Genomic DNA, 18,130 nt, shown 5'->3' on the forward strand with positions numbered 1-18,130 from the left:
GGGGGGGGGCATCATAGAAACGTACCAAATTGTGAAAGGCTTGGATAGAGTGGATGTGGAGTGGATGTTTCCACTAGTGGGAGAGTCTAGGACCAGAGCTCAAAGCCTCAGAATTAAAGGACGTTCCTTTAGGAAGGAGATGAGGAGGAATTTCTTTAGTCAGAGGGTGGTGAATCTGTGGAATTTATTGCACGAGAGGCTGTGGAGGCCAAGTCATTGTGGATATTTTTAAGGCAGAGATAGATAGATTCTTGATTAGTATGGGTGTCAGGGGTTATGGGGAGAAGGCAGGAGAATGGGGTTAGGAGGGAGAGATAGATCAGCCATGATTGAATGGCAGAGTAGACTTAATGGTCCAAATGGCCTAATTCTGCTCCTATCACTTATGAACCTATGAACCCGCACAACCCTGGCCGCACTCTCTTCTCACTACTACCAGCAGGAAAAAAATACACGATCCTGAGAAACATCGCCTCCAGGTTCAAGAACAGCTTCCTACTGTCAACCACTAGATTATTGAATCACACTGCACAACCCGAACCACAACCCTACCTCAGGACTATGTTCTTCTATGATTGCTCCATGTACTGATTATTGCACTATCATGGTCTAGTTTATTTGGAATAACTGATAATTTATTGCCTACTTATTTTTTCATTGTTGTGTTGCATATAATGTGCCTGTAAACTTGTAGCAAGTAACAATTTAATTTTTCCGATTCATAACTATTACACAAGACAAATAAATACCTTTGAGTGTTGAATATTCTATAAACTTCATTGTTCATTGTTTTGTTGTGTCTTGGTAATGACTAACACTGCCAAGTACGACATAAAATTGAGCTTGATGATGATGAGACATAAGAGGCTCGGCATTCTTCAGACCCACAAATATGGCAATAAAACAAACTTGGCAAAAATATGAAGAAAAGAATCGTAAGCATAGAGTCTTACAGCGTGCATACAGGCCCACCCCAACTTGCCCATACCGGCCAACATGTCCCATCTACACTAGTCCCCTCTGTCTGCGTTTGGCCCATATTCCTCTAAACTTGTCCTATCCATGTACCTGCCAAAATGTTTCTTAGCTGTTGCGATAGTACCAGCCTCAACTACCTCCTCTGGCAGCTCGCTACATATACCCACTTCACCCACTTTGTGTGAAAAAAATTACACCATAGGTTCCTATTAAATCTTTCCCTCCTCACCTTAAACCTATGTCCTCTGTTTCCTGAATCTACTCTGCAAGAGACTCTGTGCATCTGTGCTCTCATGATTTTATACACCTCTATATAATCACCCCTCATCCTCCTGCGCTCCAAGGAATAGAATCCTAAACTGTTCAACCTCTCCCAATAGCTCAGGCCCTCGAGTCCTGACAATATCTTCCTAAATCTTCTCTGTACCTTTTCCAGCTTGACAACATCTTTCCTATAACATGGTGCCCAAAACTGAACACAATACTCTAAATGCGGCCTATGCTCACAATACTTCTATGCTCGATGCTCTGACTAATGAAGGCCAATGTGCCAAAAGCCTTTTTAACCACACCAAAGTTAAGTGGTAAAACTGACAAACAATGCAGCCGAAATGCTACCATGGATGTCTTGTATAAATTCGATAATAGAATGGTTTAATAGATTAACTGGTGGCTTACACATAGTTGTGGAAATGAAAATATTTAATTTAATATGGAAGGTATTGCATCTGCTTTAATGCTGTATAATGCAGGAGGAATATATAGAAACTGGTCTAGACTATAATACAACTGTGGCCCATGTAAAGAACATAAACTAAGTTGAAGAAAGTGCCTTACTGTGCTGTCTTTAATATTCCTTGTTTGGGCAAAAACATTAAATGTGTCAAAGTAAAGAAAAAAGTATTCAATTATTATTTGTTCAATTAGCATTGGTGCAAATGATCTGTGATTACCCAGTGGTATGTTGACTGCATATGAAACGTTGCAAAATTTATTATATGAGAATTCTCAGTTTATATGACATTACTTTGCTGGAATACATCATTGGATAAATGTAGAGATTGTGAACATAAAGAGACCTAAGAATGATGCTTTTTGAAAATATCGGTCAGATTTAACACACTTGCATTTCCTAATGAAATAAAATTACCTCCAGTGGTCAAACTATTACATTTCAATTGGTTGACTGAGTATTCCATTTTTTAGGCCCCCCTGGACCAAAAGGTGACAAAGGTGATCAAGGATTTCAGGGATCTGCTGGACTAAATGGATTAGATGGAGCTGATGGTGAGTTTAATAAACAGTGCTTTAATTCAACCGAATGTTGTTGAAGATTTATCCTTCCTAAATTCACTGCAAAATATCTTAACAATTAATAATCACTGAAGTGTCAAAAGCAAGTTCCAAACTTGCAAGGTGATTAACAAAGCTTATGTAACTCTCGGGTTGAGAAAGAGAGGCATAGAGTATGAAAGCAGCAATGGACCTTTATAATATGTATATATAATGTGCAGATCGAGCCTCATCAAATGAATGAATGAATGATGCTTTATTGTCACATGTGGCAAGTCATAGTGATCATCTTTGTTTATGTCGCCACATAAAGAGCACCGACAAAGTTACAAAGTATCCCATTTTACACAATCCTTTTTTAACACGTTCCATTTGTGGTCCTCCCTCATTCTCGGCGGTTCCCCCCACGCCGGGTCTTCCATTGTTCTCCCTCTCGGCGGTTCCCCGATGCCGAGTCCTCTTTTGTTCTCGGCATCCCGTCCGACCTCCGGCATCCATAATCTCCGACCCACCCGTAACCCCTGGCACCCATCATCGTCCTCGACCCCCGACCCCTTACTCAACCTCGACCACCATCCTGACCTCCGCGCCGGCCGCCGGCCCAACTTCGACCACCGCCGGGTCCACTCAGGACGTCTCCAACCCAGAATCCGGCCGCGGGGATTTGCTGTCCGGCTATCTGAAGAAGGGTCTCGACCCGAAATGTCACCCATTCCTTCTATCCAGAGTTGCTGCCTGTCCCGCTGAGTTGCTCTAGCTTTTTGTGTCTATCTTCAGTTTAAACCAGCATCTGCAGTTCTTTCCTACACACTTCTTCGTGGCCTTCTCAGTGGCCTCTGCTGCTTGCAGCTTCCTGACAGTTCTCCAGAGCACTCTGTTCAGTTCTTGTCACCATATTGAGAGTGTGAGGGTGGGTAAAGAAAAGATTTCCAAGAATGGTCTCTGGGATTAGGCAGAAGTCATTTTATTTCAGACAATCAGGTCCTCTGACTCACTTAAAGAGTGCACCGTTCAATTGTTTATACAGTGCTTCATAAGTAGTATGTTTTGACTTTACAATACTCTGACAAAGATAGACTTACATTATGCTTGTAATTAAAGCCAGGCAGAAAAGCTTTTTAACATATAACATATAACATATAACAACTACAGCATGGAAACAGGCCTGTCCGGCCCTACCAGTCCATGCCGACCATTCTCCCTGACCTAGTCTCATCTACCTGCACTCAGACCATAACCCTCCAATCCCCTCCTATCCATATACCTATCCAATTTACTCTTAAATAATAAAATCGAGCCAGCCTCCACCACTTCCACCGGAAGCCCATTCCATACAGCCACAACCCTCTGAGTAAAGAAGTTCCCCCTCATGTTACCCCTAAACCTTTGTCCCTCAATTCTGAAGCTATGTCCCCTTGTTGGAATCTTCCCCACTCTCAAAGGGAAAAGCCTACCCATGTCAACTCTGTCCGTCCCTCTCAAAATTTTAAAAACCTCTATCAAGTCCCCCCTCAACCTTCTACGCTCCAAAGAATAAAGACCCAACCTATTCAACCTCTCTCTGTAGCCTAAGTGCTGAAACCCAGGCAACATTCTAGTGAATCTCCTCTGTACCCTCTCCATTTTGTCGACATCCTTCCTATAATTTGGCGACCAGAACTGCACACCATACTCCAGATTCGGCCTCACCAATGCCCTGTACAATTTCAACATTACATCCCAACTTCTATACTCGATGCTCTGATTTATAAAGGCAAGCATACCAAACGCCTTCTTCACCACCCTATCCACATGAGATTCCACCTTCAGGGAACAATGCACAGTTATTCCCAGATCCCTCTGTTCCACTGCATTCATCAATTCCCTACCATTTACCCTGTACGTCCTATTTTGATTTGTCCTACCAAAATGCAGCACCTCACACTTATCAGCATTAAACTCCATCTGCCATCTTTCAGCCCACCCTTCCAAAAGGCCCAAGTCTCTCTGTAGACTTTGAAAATCTACCTCACTATCAACTACTCCACCTATCTTAGTATCATCTGCATATTTACTAATCCAATTTGCCACACCATCATCCAGATCATTAATGTAAATGACAAACAACAGTGGACCCAACACAGATCCTTGGGGCACTCCACTAGACACTGGCCTCCAACCTGACATACAATTGTCAACCGTTACCCTCTGGTAATTCCCATTCAGCCATTGTTGAATCCATCTTGCAACCTCACTATTAATACCCAACGATTTAACCTTCTTAATCAACCTTCCATGTGGAACCTTGTCAAATGCCTTACTGAAGTCCATATAGACAACATCCACAGCCTTGCCCTTATCAATTTCCCTGGTAACCTCTTCAAAAAATTCAAGAAGATTAGTCAAACATTCAAGAAGATTAGTCAAACATTCAAGAAGATTAGTCAAACATTCAAGAAGATTAGTCAAACATTCAAGAAGATTAGTCAAACATTCAAGAAGATTAGTCAAACATTCAAGAAGATTAGTCAAACTTCAAGAAGATTAGTCAAACATTCAAGAAGATTAGTCAAACATTCAAGAAGATTAGTTTTGTGCGACATGTGGCTGGAGTTTGGAGTGTACTTTCTGAAGATTTTTACAATGATGACACAAAGTAAAGGAACAGGATTTGTGATTGATTTATGCTTCGGAAAGAGCTATTGCTCATAAAAATTTCCACAAACATGAAACACCAAAAAGTAGGTAATTCCACATTTAATTGGTGAGAAATCTAAAGCCATTGCTCTTCCACAAACTAGTGTTTATATCAATATTTAACTGTTAATATTAAATTGACCTTAATATTTGTAAACATACTATATCACAGCACAGAACAAAAGCACTTGGCTCACATAGTCTGTACCAGCTTTGAAAGCGATCCAGTTATTTCAATATGGTGCACTAAACTCTGCCCTATCAACATTTCCTCTCTTTCAAATATTTATTCAAGTCATAAGGTCATAATGCCATAAGTAATAGGAGCAGAACTAGACCATTCGGCCCATCAAGTCTACTCCTCCATTCAATCATGACTGATCTATCTCTCCCTCCTAACCCCATTCTCCTGCCTTCTCCCCATAACCCCTGACACCTGTACTAATCAAAAATCTATCTATCTCTGCCTTAAAAATATCCATTGACGGCCTCCACAGCCTCCTGTGGCAAAGAATTTCACAGATTCACCACCCTCTGGCTAACAAAATTCCTCCTCATCTCCTTCTTAAAGAAATGTTCTTTAATTCTGAGGCTATGACCTCTAGTCCTAGACTCTCTCACTAGCGGAAACATCCTCTCCACATCCAATCTATCCAAGCCATTCATTATTCGGTAAGTTTCAATGAGGTCCCCCCTCATCCTTCTAAACTCAAGCGAGTACAGGCCCAGTGTCGTCAAACGCTCATCATATGTTAACCCAAAGTCTTCTCCAAAGAATGCTCTTTGGGTCCATTTGCTTCATCCAATCAGGTAGTGCATTCCAAATACCAGCCTCTCATGTGCAAAACTTTTCCTTGTTCACTATTGTGCTTCTTTCTGTTCCCATCATCATCACTGAACAGTGGAGGAGGCCACCTACACAAGGGCACATCAGAATGGGAGTGGGATTGGGGATTAAAGTGACATGCAACAGAAATCTCAGGATCACCAATGGAGACTGCACAGAAATGCTCTGCAAATCAACCAGCTAGTCAGTGTTTTGTCTGGTTTCACCATTGCGGATTCCTCTATATTAGATGAATCTCCTCCAGTGCTACAGTGGGGCCAAACAGTGAGGACAAACATTGACAAGACGTGTAACATCTTATCAAAAACTCTGTTTTCATACCATTTCTGAGGATGGGTCACTGACCTAAACTGTTGACTGATTTCTCTGACTGCAGATGCCGCTCGACTGGCTGAATTCTTCAAGTATTTCTGTTTTTGTTTTATCCTATTTAAACATTCCACCAAATCTCTCAAATGTCTCTACTCCAAAAACAGCCTGATCTTCTCCTGCCTCCTCATTCCTGAGACCGTTCTAGTAACTTTTATCTGTAACTCTCTCTGTAATGGTTTTCATTATGGATGGTGCCCAATATTTGGTGTAATACCCAGCATGGTCTGAACCAGTGTTATATTTAAGTTTAGCATAAATCCCTGAATGCAATATCTCTACTTGTAAAGGCATGTACTTTAGGGGATCTCCCTTCATTCTTTGTACAGAAATGCATCATCTCACATTATTCTGCACTGTATTTTATTTGTTATTATTTTTGTTAACTTGGAATTATTGTAATTGCAGTATAAATGGAGTTAATTTTTTTAGATTTAGATTTAGAGATACAGCGCAGAAACAGGCCCTTCGGCCCACCGGGTCCGCGCCGCCCAGCGATCCCCTGCACACTAACACTATCCTACACCCACTAGGGACAATTTTTACATTTGCCCAGCCAATTCACCTACAAACCTGTACGTCTTTGGGGTGTGGGAGGAAACCGAAGATCTCGGAGAAAACCCACGCAGGTCTCGTACAAACTCCGTACAGACGGCGCCCGTAGTCAGGATCGAACCTGAGTCTCCGGCGCTGCATTCGCTGTAAGGCAGCAACTCTACCGCTGCGCCACCGTGCTGCCGTTGTCTCACCCCACAAATCCATGCTACCTTTTTTTTTAATAGATTTTAATAGATTTAGCCTTTACACTTTAGAGATACAGAGCAGAAACAGGCCATTCGGCCCACTGAGTCCATGCCGACCAGCGGTCATCCCATACGCTAACACAATGTGTGGGACATTTTACAGTTTTACAATTTACATCGACAAATCTGTATGCTTTGGACTGTGGGAGGATACGAGAGCACCCGGAGAAAACCTATGTGGCCACAAGGAAAACACACAAACTCCATATAGACAGCACCCGTAGTCAGGATTGAATGTGGGTGTCTTGTGCTTTAAGGCAACAGCTCTACCATTACGCCACTGTGCCACCCTAACCAGTATAACATTGTAAAGCTATGTCTTGCCCTGCGGCTTCCATATAGATCTACAAATTGTATTTTCCCCCCAAGTGATTATCTAATTACCCCCGGACCTTTTTTTTCCACAAACCAGCAGGCAGTGAATTCTATATCATCATCATCCTCTGCGTAAAATAATTTTCTGTGTTGTAATCTTTATAAACGTATGCTGAAGCGTCCAATTTAAAACTGTAGCACTTGGTTTGTGAGATCTGTTGCCTTTCCTTCTGCCATATTTCATGTCTTCGTCGTAGAACAAGGCGTGTCTATACCGGCTCCAGGAGCAACGCTGTTCCCTACTGCTTTTCCCTGTCACCTACTTATCCCCACCAGTTCCCCAGCATTCTACAGTGTACCTCTGCAGCAAGGGCAATTTGCAATGGCAAATTAATTGATCAACCTGCATGTCTTTGGAATGTGGAAAGTAACTGGAGCACCACAAGGGAAACCCCAGGGAGAATGTGCAAACTCTACGTGGTCAGGATTGAACCCAGGTCACTCTAGCTATGATGCAGCAGCTCTACTGGCTCTGCCCCTGTGCCGTCCACAATCAAAGTGTATCACCTCTCCCATCTTTGGATAGAATTTAATTTCTTAAATTAAATTCCATTCTACCAGTATTTGACCTCTTGTAATCCTAACCTATTATTCTCACAGTTTACTCTACAGTACTTCTGGATTTCATATGACCTGCAGTTTTTGAAATTATGCACTAAAGCCCTAATTCTAAATCATTACTATAAAGGGAACAATGGTCTTAGTACTGAACCTTAGGAGCATCACTGCATTACTCCAGACACAAGAACACCCTTTCGGAACAACTCTCCATCATTCAGTCAAATTTGATTCCATGTTGTTACACCAAATTTTAGCACATGGGAAAGCAAACAAAATTAGTTGTCCCTATCACATATACCCTTTTAATGTCCATTTGCATAACATTAACTACATTGCCTTCATCTATCCTTTCAATGACTTTATCACTATCTCATGTCATGTTAATCAATCACAATAGTGGCTTTGCAATCATCTCTGGTCATATGCACCAAACATGTAGTAGTAAGATAGCAGCAAAGTGTTGAAATTCACTTCCAAAGTCCTGCTGCTTTGGCATCTCCTTTCTTAGTGCATGCTTGACCAGTAGATGTTAATATATCCATATACATGTTAACATTTCCAAATAGATATTAACGTTATGATATCTTATCAGATTTTTGGTTCTGAAATCCACCAACAATGGCATTCTACTGGCTGGCCTGTAATTGCCTCATATATTTTTCCTTTTTAATATAATATTTGCAGACAAATCCGATCTCGCCAAGATGGCTTATCCTTTTAACGTATCATGAGCCTATTTGGTAACTGCTCTTTACCTACTTTTGTCTGACCTGTTAAGTTCCTCCAGCACTTATATTTTATTGTAGAGGTTTCTTATTGTGGTGAGTACATTTGGCAGGCTCATTAGGGTAGTTACAGTCCATCCTCTTTCAATGTTCTGCTAGCACAACTTGAGTACCTTATTCAAGTTGAGTATAAAGGGTTTATTTTAGTATGATGCCAAAGATCTATTCAGAAAATATATTTGTCACAATTTGGTTGTCTTATTTTTGTTGAAACTTTATTGCTGCATTCAAAAATTGAATCACCTTGTATGTTTTCTCTTGTAATTTTCTCTGGTTTTAATTTATTTCAAGAGGGAATTGTAACCTGTGGACATTACTCACCTCGGGGCATATTTTGTTTTTAGGGATTATTGGTATGCCAGGACTACCTGGAATCCCGGGCCTCAAAGGAGATCCTGGAGAGCGTGGACTACCTGGGCTTTCTGTCAAGGGACAAAAAGGATCATTCGGTATGTTACTATTCAAGCATTATCCTGAGTTACATTAATGGGCCAATTCATTTCCAGTCCCTTGTTAAAGAAGCAAGTTTTCTCTTATTGTCTGTAAAATTGCTGAAGGTTTGAGCAATTTGCCCTTATTTTGTTTAACTTGCCATGTTATATGCTAAATTGTATGGTGTCGCAATTCATTTATACCTTTTTGTTATCCTGAAGATTTATGTCTTCTTCCAATTTTCCTGTCAGTCTTTCTTCCATCTTGCCAAAGCTGCTCAAAATAATCTGGTGGGGGAGATGATGGGCAGATGAAGCCAAATGGGGAAGAGACAGAGGGGCAGGGGTTGTGGAGTTGGTAGTCAGTGTCATGTGGGTGATGGGTAGCGACAGATAAAGAGAGAGTAAAAAGAAGTGAGATAAATGGGGGCAGATGGTGCCAGGAAGGGAGTGGGCAGGAGGATAAAGCGATAGAGGCTGGAAGGTAATGAGTGAATGCAGATGCTGGAATATAATAAAAGAAGCTAGTCAATATAAAAGGGGAGGAAGATGTGCAGATGGAACCAGTTGGAGGTTCGAATAGGAGACCCAGTAAGTTAAGTGTGTGGGTGATACCCAGACAAAACCAGGTTGGGGGAGGTGTAACAGGAGAATGTGAAGCTGAGGGTTTGGTAAATGTAAGAGACCCTAGGTGGATCAGAAGGAGAGAGAAAGCAAAACCGGACGTGCAGGTTACCTAAAATTGTAAAATTAATTGTTCATACCGTTGGGTTGTAGTTTATCCCGGCAGAGTATCGAGGTAGTGTTCTTGTAGGGGATATTGGAAATTATCATTGCTGAGGACTGACCAACAGCGGAAACATGGGTTGTCAAGGTGTTTGCTTGGTAAATGGGGATAGATTTGGTAGGCATAGGGATGGCTTGAAAAGTAGAAGTTTTGATTGTTGGTTGGCTGGTACATTTAATATTTGCAAGGGAATTTGGGTGTCAATGGATGAGATTGGTGATGAGGGAACAAGCTTTGAGGAGGTTTGGCAACTGGTAGAACAGGGTTTGTTATCCATTGATAGGCTTGGTAGTTGGAGGTAGCAAATAGGTGTCACAGGAAAAGGCCCCATATATGAGGAAGGATGGCTGGCCCTGGAGAGGGTCCAGAGGAGGTTTACAAGAATGATTCTAGGAATGAGTGAGTTAGCATATGATGAATGTTTGATGGCACTGGGCCTGTAATCGCTAGAGTTTAGAAGGATGAGGGAAGATTGAATAGTGAAAGGCATGGATAATGTGGATGTGGAATGGATGTTTCCACCAGTGGGAGGGTCTAGGACCAGAGCTCATAGCTTCAGAATTAAAGGATGTTCCTGTCGGAAGGAGGTGAGGAGGAATTTCTTTAGTCAGAGGGTGGTGAATCTGTGGAATTCTTTGCCACAGAAGGCTGTGGAGATCAAGTCAATGGATATTTTTAAGGCAGAGATGGATAGATTCTTGATTAGTATGGATGTCAGGGTTTATGGGGAGAAGGCAGGAGAATGGGGTTAGGAGAGATAGATCAGCTATGATTGAATGGAGGAGTAGACTTGATGGGCCGAATGGCCTAATTCTGTTCCTATTACTTATGACCTTATGAACTTATGATCATGGATGGGATCATGACGGAGGTTGAATGGTCACTTTGGGTCAGCAGATTGGTGGCTGGCTGGATTATGGGATGAGGGACAATGCTTTGGTTGCCACGGTGTATGGGAAAGTAGGTTTGAAGCAGCCTGCAGTGGTCCGTGAACAATGTGGGCCACTGAGAGGCATCACACATCACCAATCATATCCAGTGGGGAAGATCTGCATCCAAAATCATACTAAGACCCTAATTTTCATTTATGTTTTACTTTTAATTGAAAATGCATTTGGCCCCTCAGGTCAGATCTTTCCATTCTCAGTGCTGAGAACAGTGGCAGAGTGAGAAGTCAGACACACTGGCACTTGATTTTCACCTCTCTATTCCACATTACAGTACATTATGTAACACAAGCCTTAATGCCACACCATGTCTCCATCTCTTGGATAGGGACTCCATCAGACAGTTGGGAATCACAAAGGTTTATGATCAGAAAGTTGTTCAATAGCAAGTTCTGCTCCAATACAATATTTTGTGCATTACTTTAGAAGTAAATGGGCACAGTGCAAAAGAATTTACACCAGGATGTTACCTGGGCTTTCAGGCTTGAGTTATAGGGTGAAGATGGATAAGCTGAGACTTTCAAATTCAGTTCATTGTTTGAATATATCTGTACACTAACATGTATGTAATGTCATTATTTTTTTAAAAGGTCGCAGAGGTGAAAGAGGAAGAAAAGGAGAAAAGGGGGAGAAAGGTGATAATGGTGAGTATGAAGCAGATCATTTTAAAGGTAGTAAATGGCCATGATATTATGTTGGGGCATTACTTGTATAATTAAATGTTAGGACTCTGTGTGTTTATTGGTACTTTTCTCAAATAAGCTTCATTTATTTACAACTTTTTTGTAAGTTTAGGCAAAAAAATAGTTCATTTTGTTCCTTGGCAACAAAATTCTTGAGCAATACATGTGCTGTTTTTCTGCAGCACATTTTTAGAGGAGACAATGAAAAATCCTGCACAGATACAAGTAATTGTTTTTGCAATATTTTAAAGTATGTGTGGGTTAATATTTTAACTGAAAATTCTTCCAAGGGATTGTGAAGAGACATGGTGAACTGCTAAAATATATGCATCTTGTTTATCCCACTCTGATCATGTTTTCTAATATTTTGTTTCTAGTTTCTAGGTAGGTCTTTGGTAATAATTTCATGCACAATTTAGTTGCTAGGGCTGGAGCGACACCTCTTACTATTGGATCCCGGGATTCTGTTAGTGTCATGTCCAGCCTTGCTTTGGCGCATTTGAATTCCTCCACCAGGCTTGAGACTGGCAGTGAGAGGGATCCATTCCCATAGAGCCCTATGCTGCTGAGGCATCTCGGTAGCCCAAGCCACTTCCTCACTTGTGAGTTCACCAGTCTCTCCAGCTGGTTGACATGGGATAAAGTGACCTTGTAGATGGTAATTGGTCACATGAGTCGGGGCAGCAGACCGAATTGAAGGCACCAAAGCTTCAGCTTCCCTGGGTTGTTGATTTGCTTGAGGCCACTGATTGTATCCTGCCTGAGTTGTTCCACCTGCTCTGCGTCCTTGAGGTATGCGGTGTACCATCGCCCGAGGCTTTTGACAGGCTTCTCCAGGACAGATGGTATTGTCTCGTTATTGATGCGGAACTTTTCGTCAGCGAGCCGGCCTTTGACGATGGAAATACTGCAGGATTTGCTGGGTTTAATCTCCATTCGTGCCCATATGATGTTTTCCTGGAGTTTATCCAGCAGGCGTTTGGTGCATGCTTTTGTTGTTGTTATTGTGGTCATGTCATCTATGCACGCCCTGATTGGAGTAAATATTGCTGAATCTCCTGAACCATATTCATCTGAGTATTTGCACATGGCAGATCAAGTTTGATGAAAAGTTTGGCTCAATCCAACTCCTGCAATATAAATAGATAATGGGTACAGTTCATTGTCCACTACCTGGTTTACTAACACCTTGGAATCACAAGAGAGTCAGTTTTGTCTGCTTAATGTACTGTAACATCTTGCCTTTATTTGAGCTCCATTTTATTCTAATCTAACTAACTTTTCCTAACTTTTCCTTTACCTGGTTCTTCAATGGGAAAAATTAAGGTTTATAGGAGATTGCTTTTACTTGATTTGAAATGAATACGAACATTATAATTTATACAGTAAAACTCCAGTAATCTAGCACCTATAACTTTAGCTGGACTAGCAGACCTTATGGAGTATTGAACTGAGTTTGAGTTTAGCTTATTGTCACATGTACCGAGGTGCAATGAAAACCTTTTTCTAGCGTGCTAACTAGTTAGCAGAAAGACAATACATGATTACGATCGAGCCATCCACAGTATACAAATACACGATAAAGGGAATAATGTGAATAATAGTTAGTGCAAGACAAAGTCTAGTAAAATCTGATAAATAATAGAATAGACCGTGGGTCTCGAATGAGGTAGATAGTAGAACAGAACTGCTCTCTAGTTGTTGGTAGATGCTGTTATTGGATGCTGCTCCTAGTATTACGTGTTGCACAGATGTATGATACACTTTACAATGAACTCAATAAAAAATATTCAAAGACTCAGTATTCTGATTCCTGCCACAAACCTGCTCCACTGCTGATGCCTAGTGTTCTGGACCCCAACTCCAGTGATGACTGTACATTCCTCTTATTCTTTGGTCTAATACTGGACCATCAGGATTTCCAAATAATCAGATGCCAAATTAACAGAGTGTATCTGTAATATCTGTGCAACATTTTTGCGTACTCTCCCAATATTCTGTATAAGCATGATTTTGAAGCTTCCATCGTGAACATCCCTTACCTGATTGACTTCAATGATCTGAGCCAAGTTTTGCCCATTAACCTTGATCAATCAGTATAATCATTATAATGGGCGGCTGCGGTAGCACAGCGGTAGAGTTGCTGCCTTACAGCACTTGCAGCGTAAGAATAGAAAGGCAGATTATTATCTGAATGGTGTCAAGTTAGGAGGAGGGGGAGTTCAACGAGATCTGGGTGTCCTAGTGCATCAGTCAATGAAAGGAAGCATGCAGGTACAGCAGGCAGTGAAGAAAGCCAATGGAATGTTGGCCTTCGTAACAAGAGGAGTTGAGTATAGGAGCAAAGAGGTCCTTCTACAGTTGTACCGGGCCCTGGTGAGACCGCACCTGCAGTACTGTGTGCAGTTTTGGTCTCCAAATTTGAGGAAGGATATTCTTGCTATGGAGGGCGTGCAGCGTAGGTTCACTAGGTTAATTCCCGGAATGGCGGGACTGTCGTATGTTGAAAGGCTGGAGCGATTGGGCTTGTATACACTGGAATTTAGAAGGATGAGGGGGGATCTTATTGAAACATATAAGATAATTAGGGGATTGGACACATTAGAGACAGGAAACATGTTCCCAATGTTGGGGGAGTCCAGAACAAGGGGCCACAGTTTAAGAATAAGGGGTAGGCCATTTAGAACGGAGATGAGGAAGAACTTTTTCAGTCAGAGAGTGGTGAAGGTGTGGAATTCTCTGCCTCAGAAGGCAGTGGAGGCCAGTTCGTTGGATGCTTTCAAGAGAGAGCTGGATAGAGCTCTTAAGGATAGCGGAGTGAGGGGGTATGGGGAGAAGGCAGGAACGGGGTACTGATTGAGAGTGATCAGCCATGATCGCATTGAATGGCGGTGCTGGCTCGAAGGGCTGAATGGCCTACTCCTGCACCTATTGTCTATTGTTTATTGTCTATTGTCTATTGACTCATCCTAATCAAAGATGCGGAGGGAGTCACGTGACAGGAACAATGTTGGTGCAAATGTTTTTAAATATTTTTATGAGATTAGATTGGCAGTATTCCACCATGGAAGGCACGATACATGTGGAAGTAGTTGTATTTTTTTCCATAAGGCTGCTTTCTTCTCTACATTCTATTATGAGGGCTATTAATGTATGTTGATTGTTATTTGTTCAACTACAATGCCTTTCTGCCCACTTTGGCTGGACTTGCAAAGTGACATGCAGATTTTTCTATTATATCATCTGAAAGGACCCATAATTCTGCTTTAGCTTATAAATTAAAGTACGGTCCAACATTTGCATCTGCTAGTCATAAATCTTAACCTACAAGCACAGGCTGGAATGTCTGAGTAATCAAAATAGTTCACATAGGTCTTCTAGCCTGGTCATTAAGCAAGGATCAGCTGGCACATGTCCAATAATGAGCTATGGCAATGATTAGACATGAATCAGTTTGATGAATTAAACTTGAATTAAACTTATTTATTCAAAATAATCTTTGCTATTTCTCCATTCATGCAGTCAGCATGTTTTTGTAGGTAACAGACATAAAGCCATAGGAGTATAATTAGGACATTCAGCCCATTGAATCCATTCCACCACCATTCAATCATGGGCAATCTATTTTCTCTCCCAGCCCTATTATTCTGTAGTGCATGAAATACCTGCCTATTCTAAATTTTGTCTCAGAGTGAGTTAAATCCCCAAAATGGATTAAGCAAATAATCCATCCGTTGTACAAAGAGAGTGCTGTATTATTAAAGGTGCCATGTTTCTAAAGGAATGTTAAACCAAGGCTGGATCTCTTGGCACAAATCAAAAAGGAGCTGAGAGTTCTGCTATTATCTTGGCCAACTTGCTTACTTTGACTAACAATACAAAAAGCAGAGTGATGCAGTTATTTGCTTATACACAGTGTAATGGCAACTTCAGTCTTTTCCAGTAAACTCTTTTCAAATTGACATTACTATACAGGGAGCCGGAGTGATTTTGACGCAAACCCAACAGAGAGATTTTCCAGACGTTTTCCCAGTTTAATTAGTTGTTTATTGAAATAGTTGTACAAACAAGGAGATGAACATACCAGGCTGTACTTATTTTGCATACAAGTCATGACTGCCTGCTCTGTTCCCCCCATCTGCTCACAGCTCTCATTGCAGGTCTGTTAAGAACTGCATCCTCTGGCTGTTCCCCATGTCTAACTCTTCCCAGTCCTTGTATCCACAGATATACCACTTTGTTCTGACTCCTCCCAGTCTATTATGCCCATATATGTATTCATCTAACGACAGTCCCCAAGTGTCCAAAATAATACGGCAAAATATATCTAGACAAAATAATATATTATGCTAAAGCAGCCAGCACCAACACAAATGGCTCCTACACACAGTAAGCACTCTTCAATCACTGCTGAGTAATGCATTACAGGATAACTAATAATATAAACTCTAGCTTTTTCTTCATTTTTTTGAAGCATGTCCATCAAATTCCATAAAATTCCTGTTCTTTAATCTGTTGTGATTATTGGTAATGTCCAACCAAGGTTAATATGTTTTTAATAATCATTCCATGGCTCCAGTTAAGTCAGAATAGAAGCATCAAAGCACTAAAATGCGTGGGCCATTCAGCTGGCTAGTTATCTATACTTCCTGCAGTGATGGAAATTAACATGGTACTAAAATGCAGAGGCAGACAGGTGCTCTGACTGAAATAAAGACCAGACAATCCCTCAGAGCCATTGCCAATCCATATTTATTTTATTGGAAATGTTACTGAAAACCTCATTTAAAAAGCATCTCCACAGCAGTGAAGTAATGTCTTTTTGTTTAGTTCAGAGATACAGCGTGGAAACAGGCTCTTCATTCCACCGAGTCAGCGCTGACAATTGATCACCCGTACACCAGCATTATCCTATACCCTAAGGACAATTTACAATTTTTACTGAAGCCAATTAACCTATAAACCTGTACGGACTACAAACTCCGTAGAGACAACACCCGTAGACAGGATCGAACCCAGGTCTCTGGTGCTGTAAGGCAGCAATGCTACTGTTACAACACCATGCTGCCCCTAATGTCCAGAGCAATTTCTCAAGGATAGAATTATCTTGACGTTATGACATGTAATGTGGACTTTGCTGCCACAATTGGCATCTATTACCAACCCCTTCATTGGTCAAAATTGTGTTGGACTGTTTTTCCCATGACAGCAGTTTGATACAGCTGGTCTTCAGGGAATAGCTAAGAGTCAAGTGCATTGGTGTGGGAGTAGAAATCCTTTTGTATGGTGCAACAACTGTGTGAAAATATGATATAACTTCAATGTAACCGTTTCTGTTAAAAAAAACATGGTTTGTGGTTTACAATTTTCTGTCTATGAATCTGCCAAAATATGGAGGTTGTGATGAATACATAGTGATATGCAGCAGTGTGCGAAAATGCCTGAAACCACCTCATTGATTGTTCTGAACAGTTGTGGCATGTGGATAAGAACAGATTTCCCTCAGACCACTCAATCCCCTTTACTAACCACAACCTCTAAACCCTTGCGGCTAATTTCAATCTTATCTCTCTTCCCATTTTCTGATAATGATTCTAACTACCGACGCTCAGCGGCAAATTGTGCTCCCTTTCCTCGGACGCCCTAAACCAATTCTGAAAGTCATAATCCACCCTACTCAACACTCAGCACTACCATCCCCACGACTATCTCTCCCTAATGATCTGTACTATGTGATCCATGAACTGGATTACCAGAGGAAAGAGAGTAACGCCTATAATTGTGTTGATTGCATAAGATCTATTCTGTGCAGCATGACGGCTGTTAGCAAACCCTGAAAAAATATTTATTGGTTTACCACGCTGCACTGATTTTGAACTGTGTGCTACATGCAATGCAAGTACGACATGTGAGCGTAGAACATAATGATGTCACCCATGCATACTTTAAGAAAAAGTACCGCTAGTTCTCCTCCTTGTGCTGTTCTACTAGAGAAAAAAATACAAACTATTGTTTTGAAACTCCTGCCTTCAATTACCACTGAAGTCAGAGTTTAACAGCATTCCCAGTATAGTACACAGCTCAAATACTTAATCCCTTTCCAGGCATGAAAGAATCTGTAGGCCAATGTTTTCTTTCCCTTAAGGAAATTGGTATTTTTTTCCTGCAGCTAGAGTTTCTTGATCATTTTCGGTAGCTTTTATCTTTAAAGCTTAAAATGTTGAATGTGTGGTGTTTGAATACACAAGAACAAGATTCCTAGTCGTGCAACATAAGCATTGTGCTACTGTACATCTTGGCCCACCCAGATATGTTGGGGTCTATTCTGCACTTACTGTATAGTAGTAGCACAGTATGCACGGTGGCGCAGCGGTAGAGTTGCTGCCTTACAGCGAATACAACGCCGGAGACTCAGGTTCGATCCTGACTACGGGCGCCGTCTGTATGGAGTTTGTACGTTCTCCCCGTGACCTGCGTGGGTTTTCTCCGAGATCTTCGGTTTCCTCCCACACTCCAAAGACGTGCAGGTTTGTAGGTTAATTGACTGGGGAAATGTAAAAATTGTCCCTGGTGTGTGTAGGATAGTGTTAATGTG

The 18,130-nt window shown here is 41.3% G+C and overlaps 1 protein-coding gene across 2 annotated transcripts in view; it reads left to right on the forward strand.

Moving 5' to 3' along the window:
* Positions 1 to 18,130, forward strand: part of scara5 (scavenger receptor class A, member 5 (putative)) — a 74,457-nt gene that overhangs the window by 34,039 nt on the left and 22,288 nt on the right. For both annotated transcript variants that reach the window (XM_078399638.1, XM_078399639.1), the window contains exons 5-7: positions 2,185 to 2,265; positions 9,032 to 9,136; positions 11,443 to 11,496. In XM_078399638.1, the coding sequence (XP_078255764.1) occupies positions 2,185 to 2,265; positions 9,032 to 9,136; positions 11,443 to 11,496 (240 nt within the window). The remainder of the gene's footprint in view (positions 1 to 2,184; positions 2,266 to 9,031; positions 9,137 to 11,442; positions 11,497 to 18,130) is intronic.

Source organism: Rhinoraja longicauda, chromosome 5 (genome assembly GCF_053455715.1).
Source record: "Rhinoraja longicauda isolate Sanriku21f chromosome 5, sRhiLon1.1, whole genome shotgun sequence".
In the NCBI taxonomy this organism is placed as follows: Eukaryota; Metazoa; Chordata; class Chondrichthyes; order Rajiformes; family Arhynchobatidae; genus Rhinoraja; species Rhinoraja longicauda.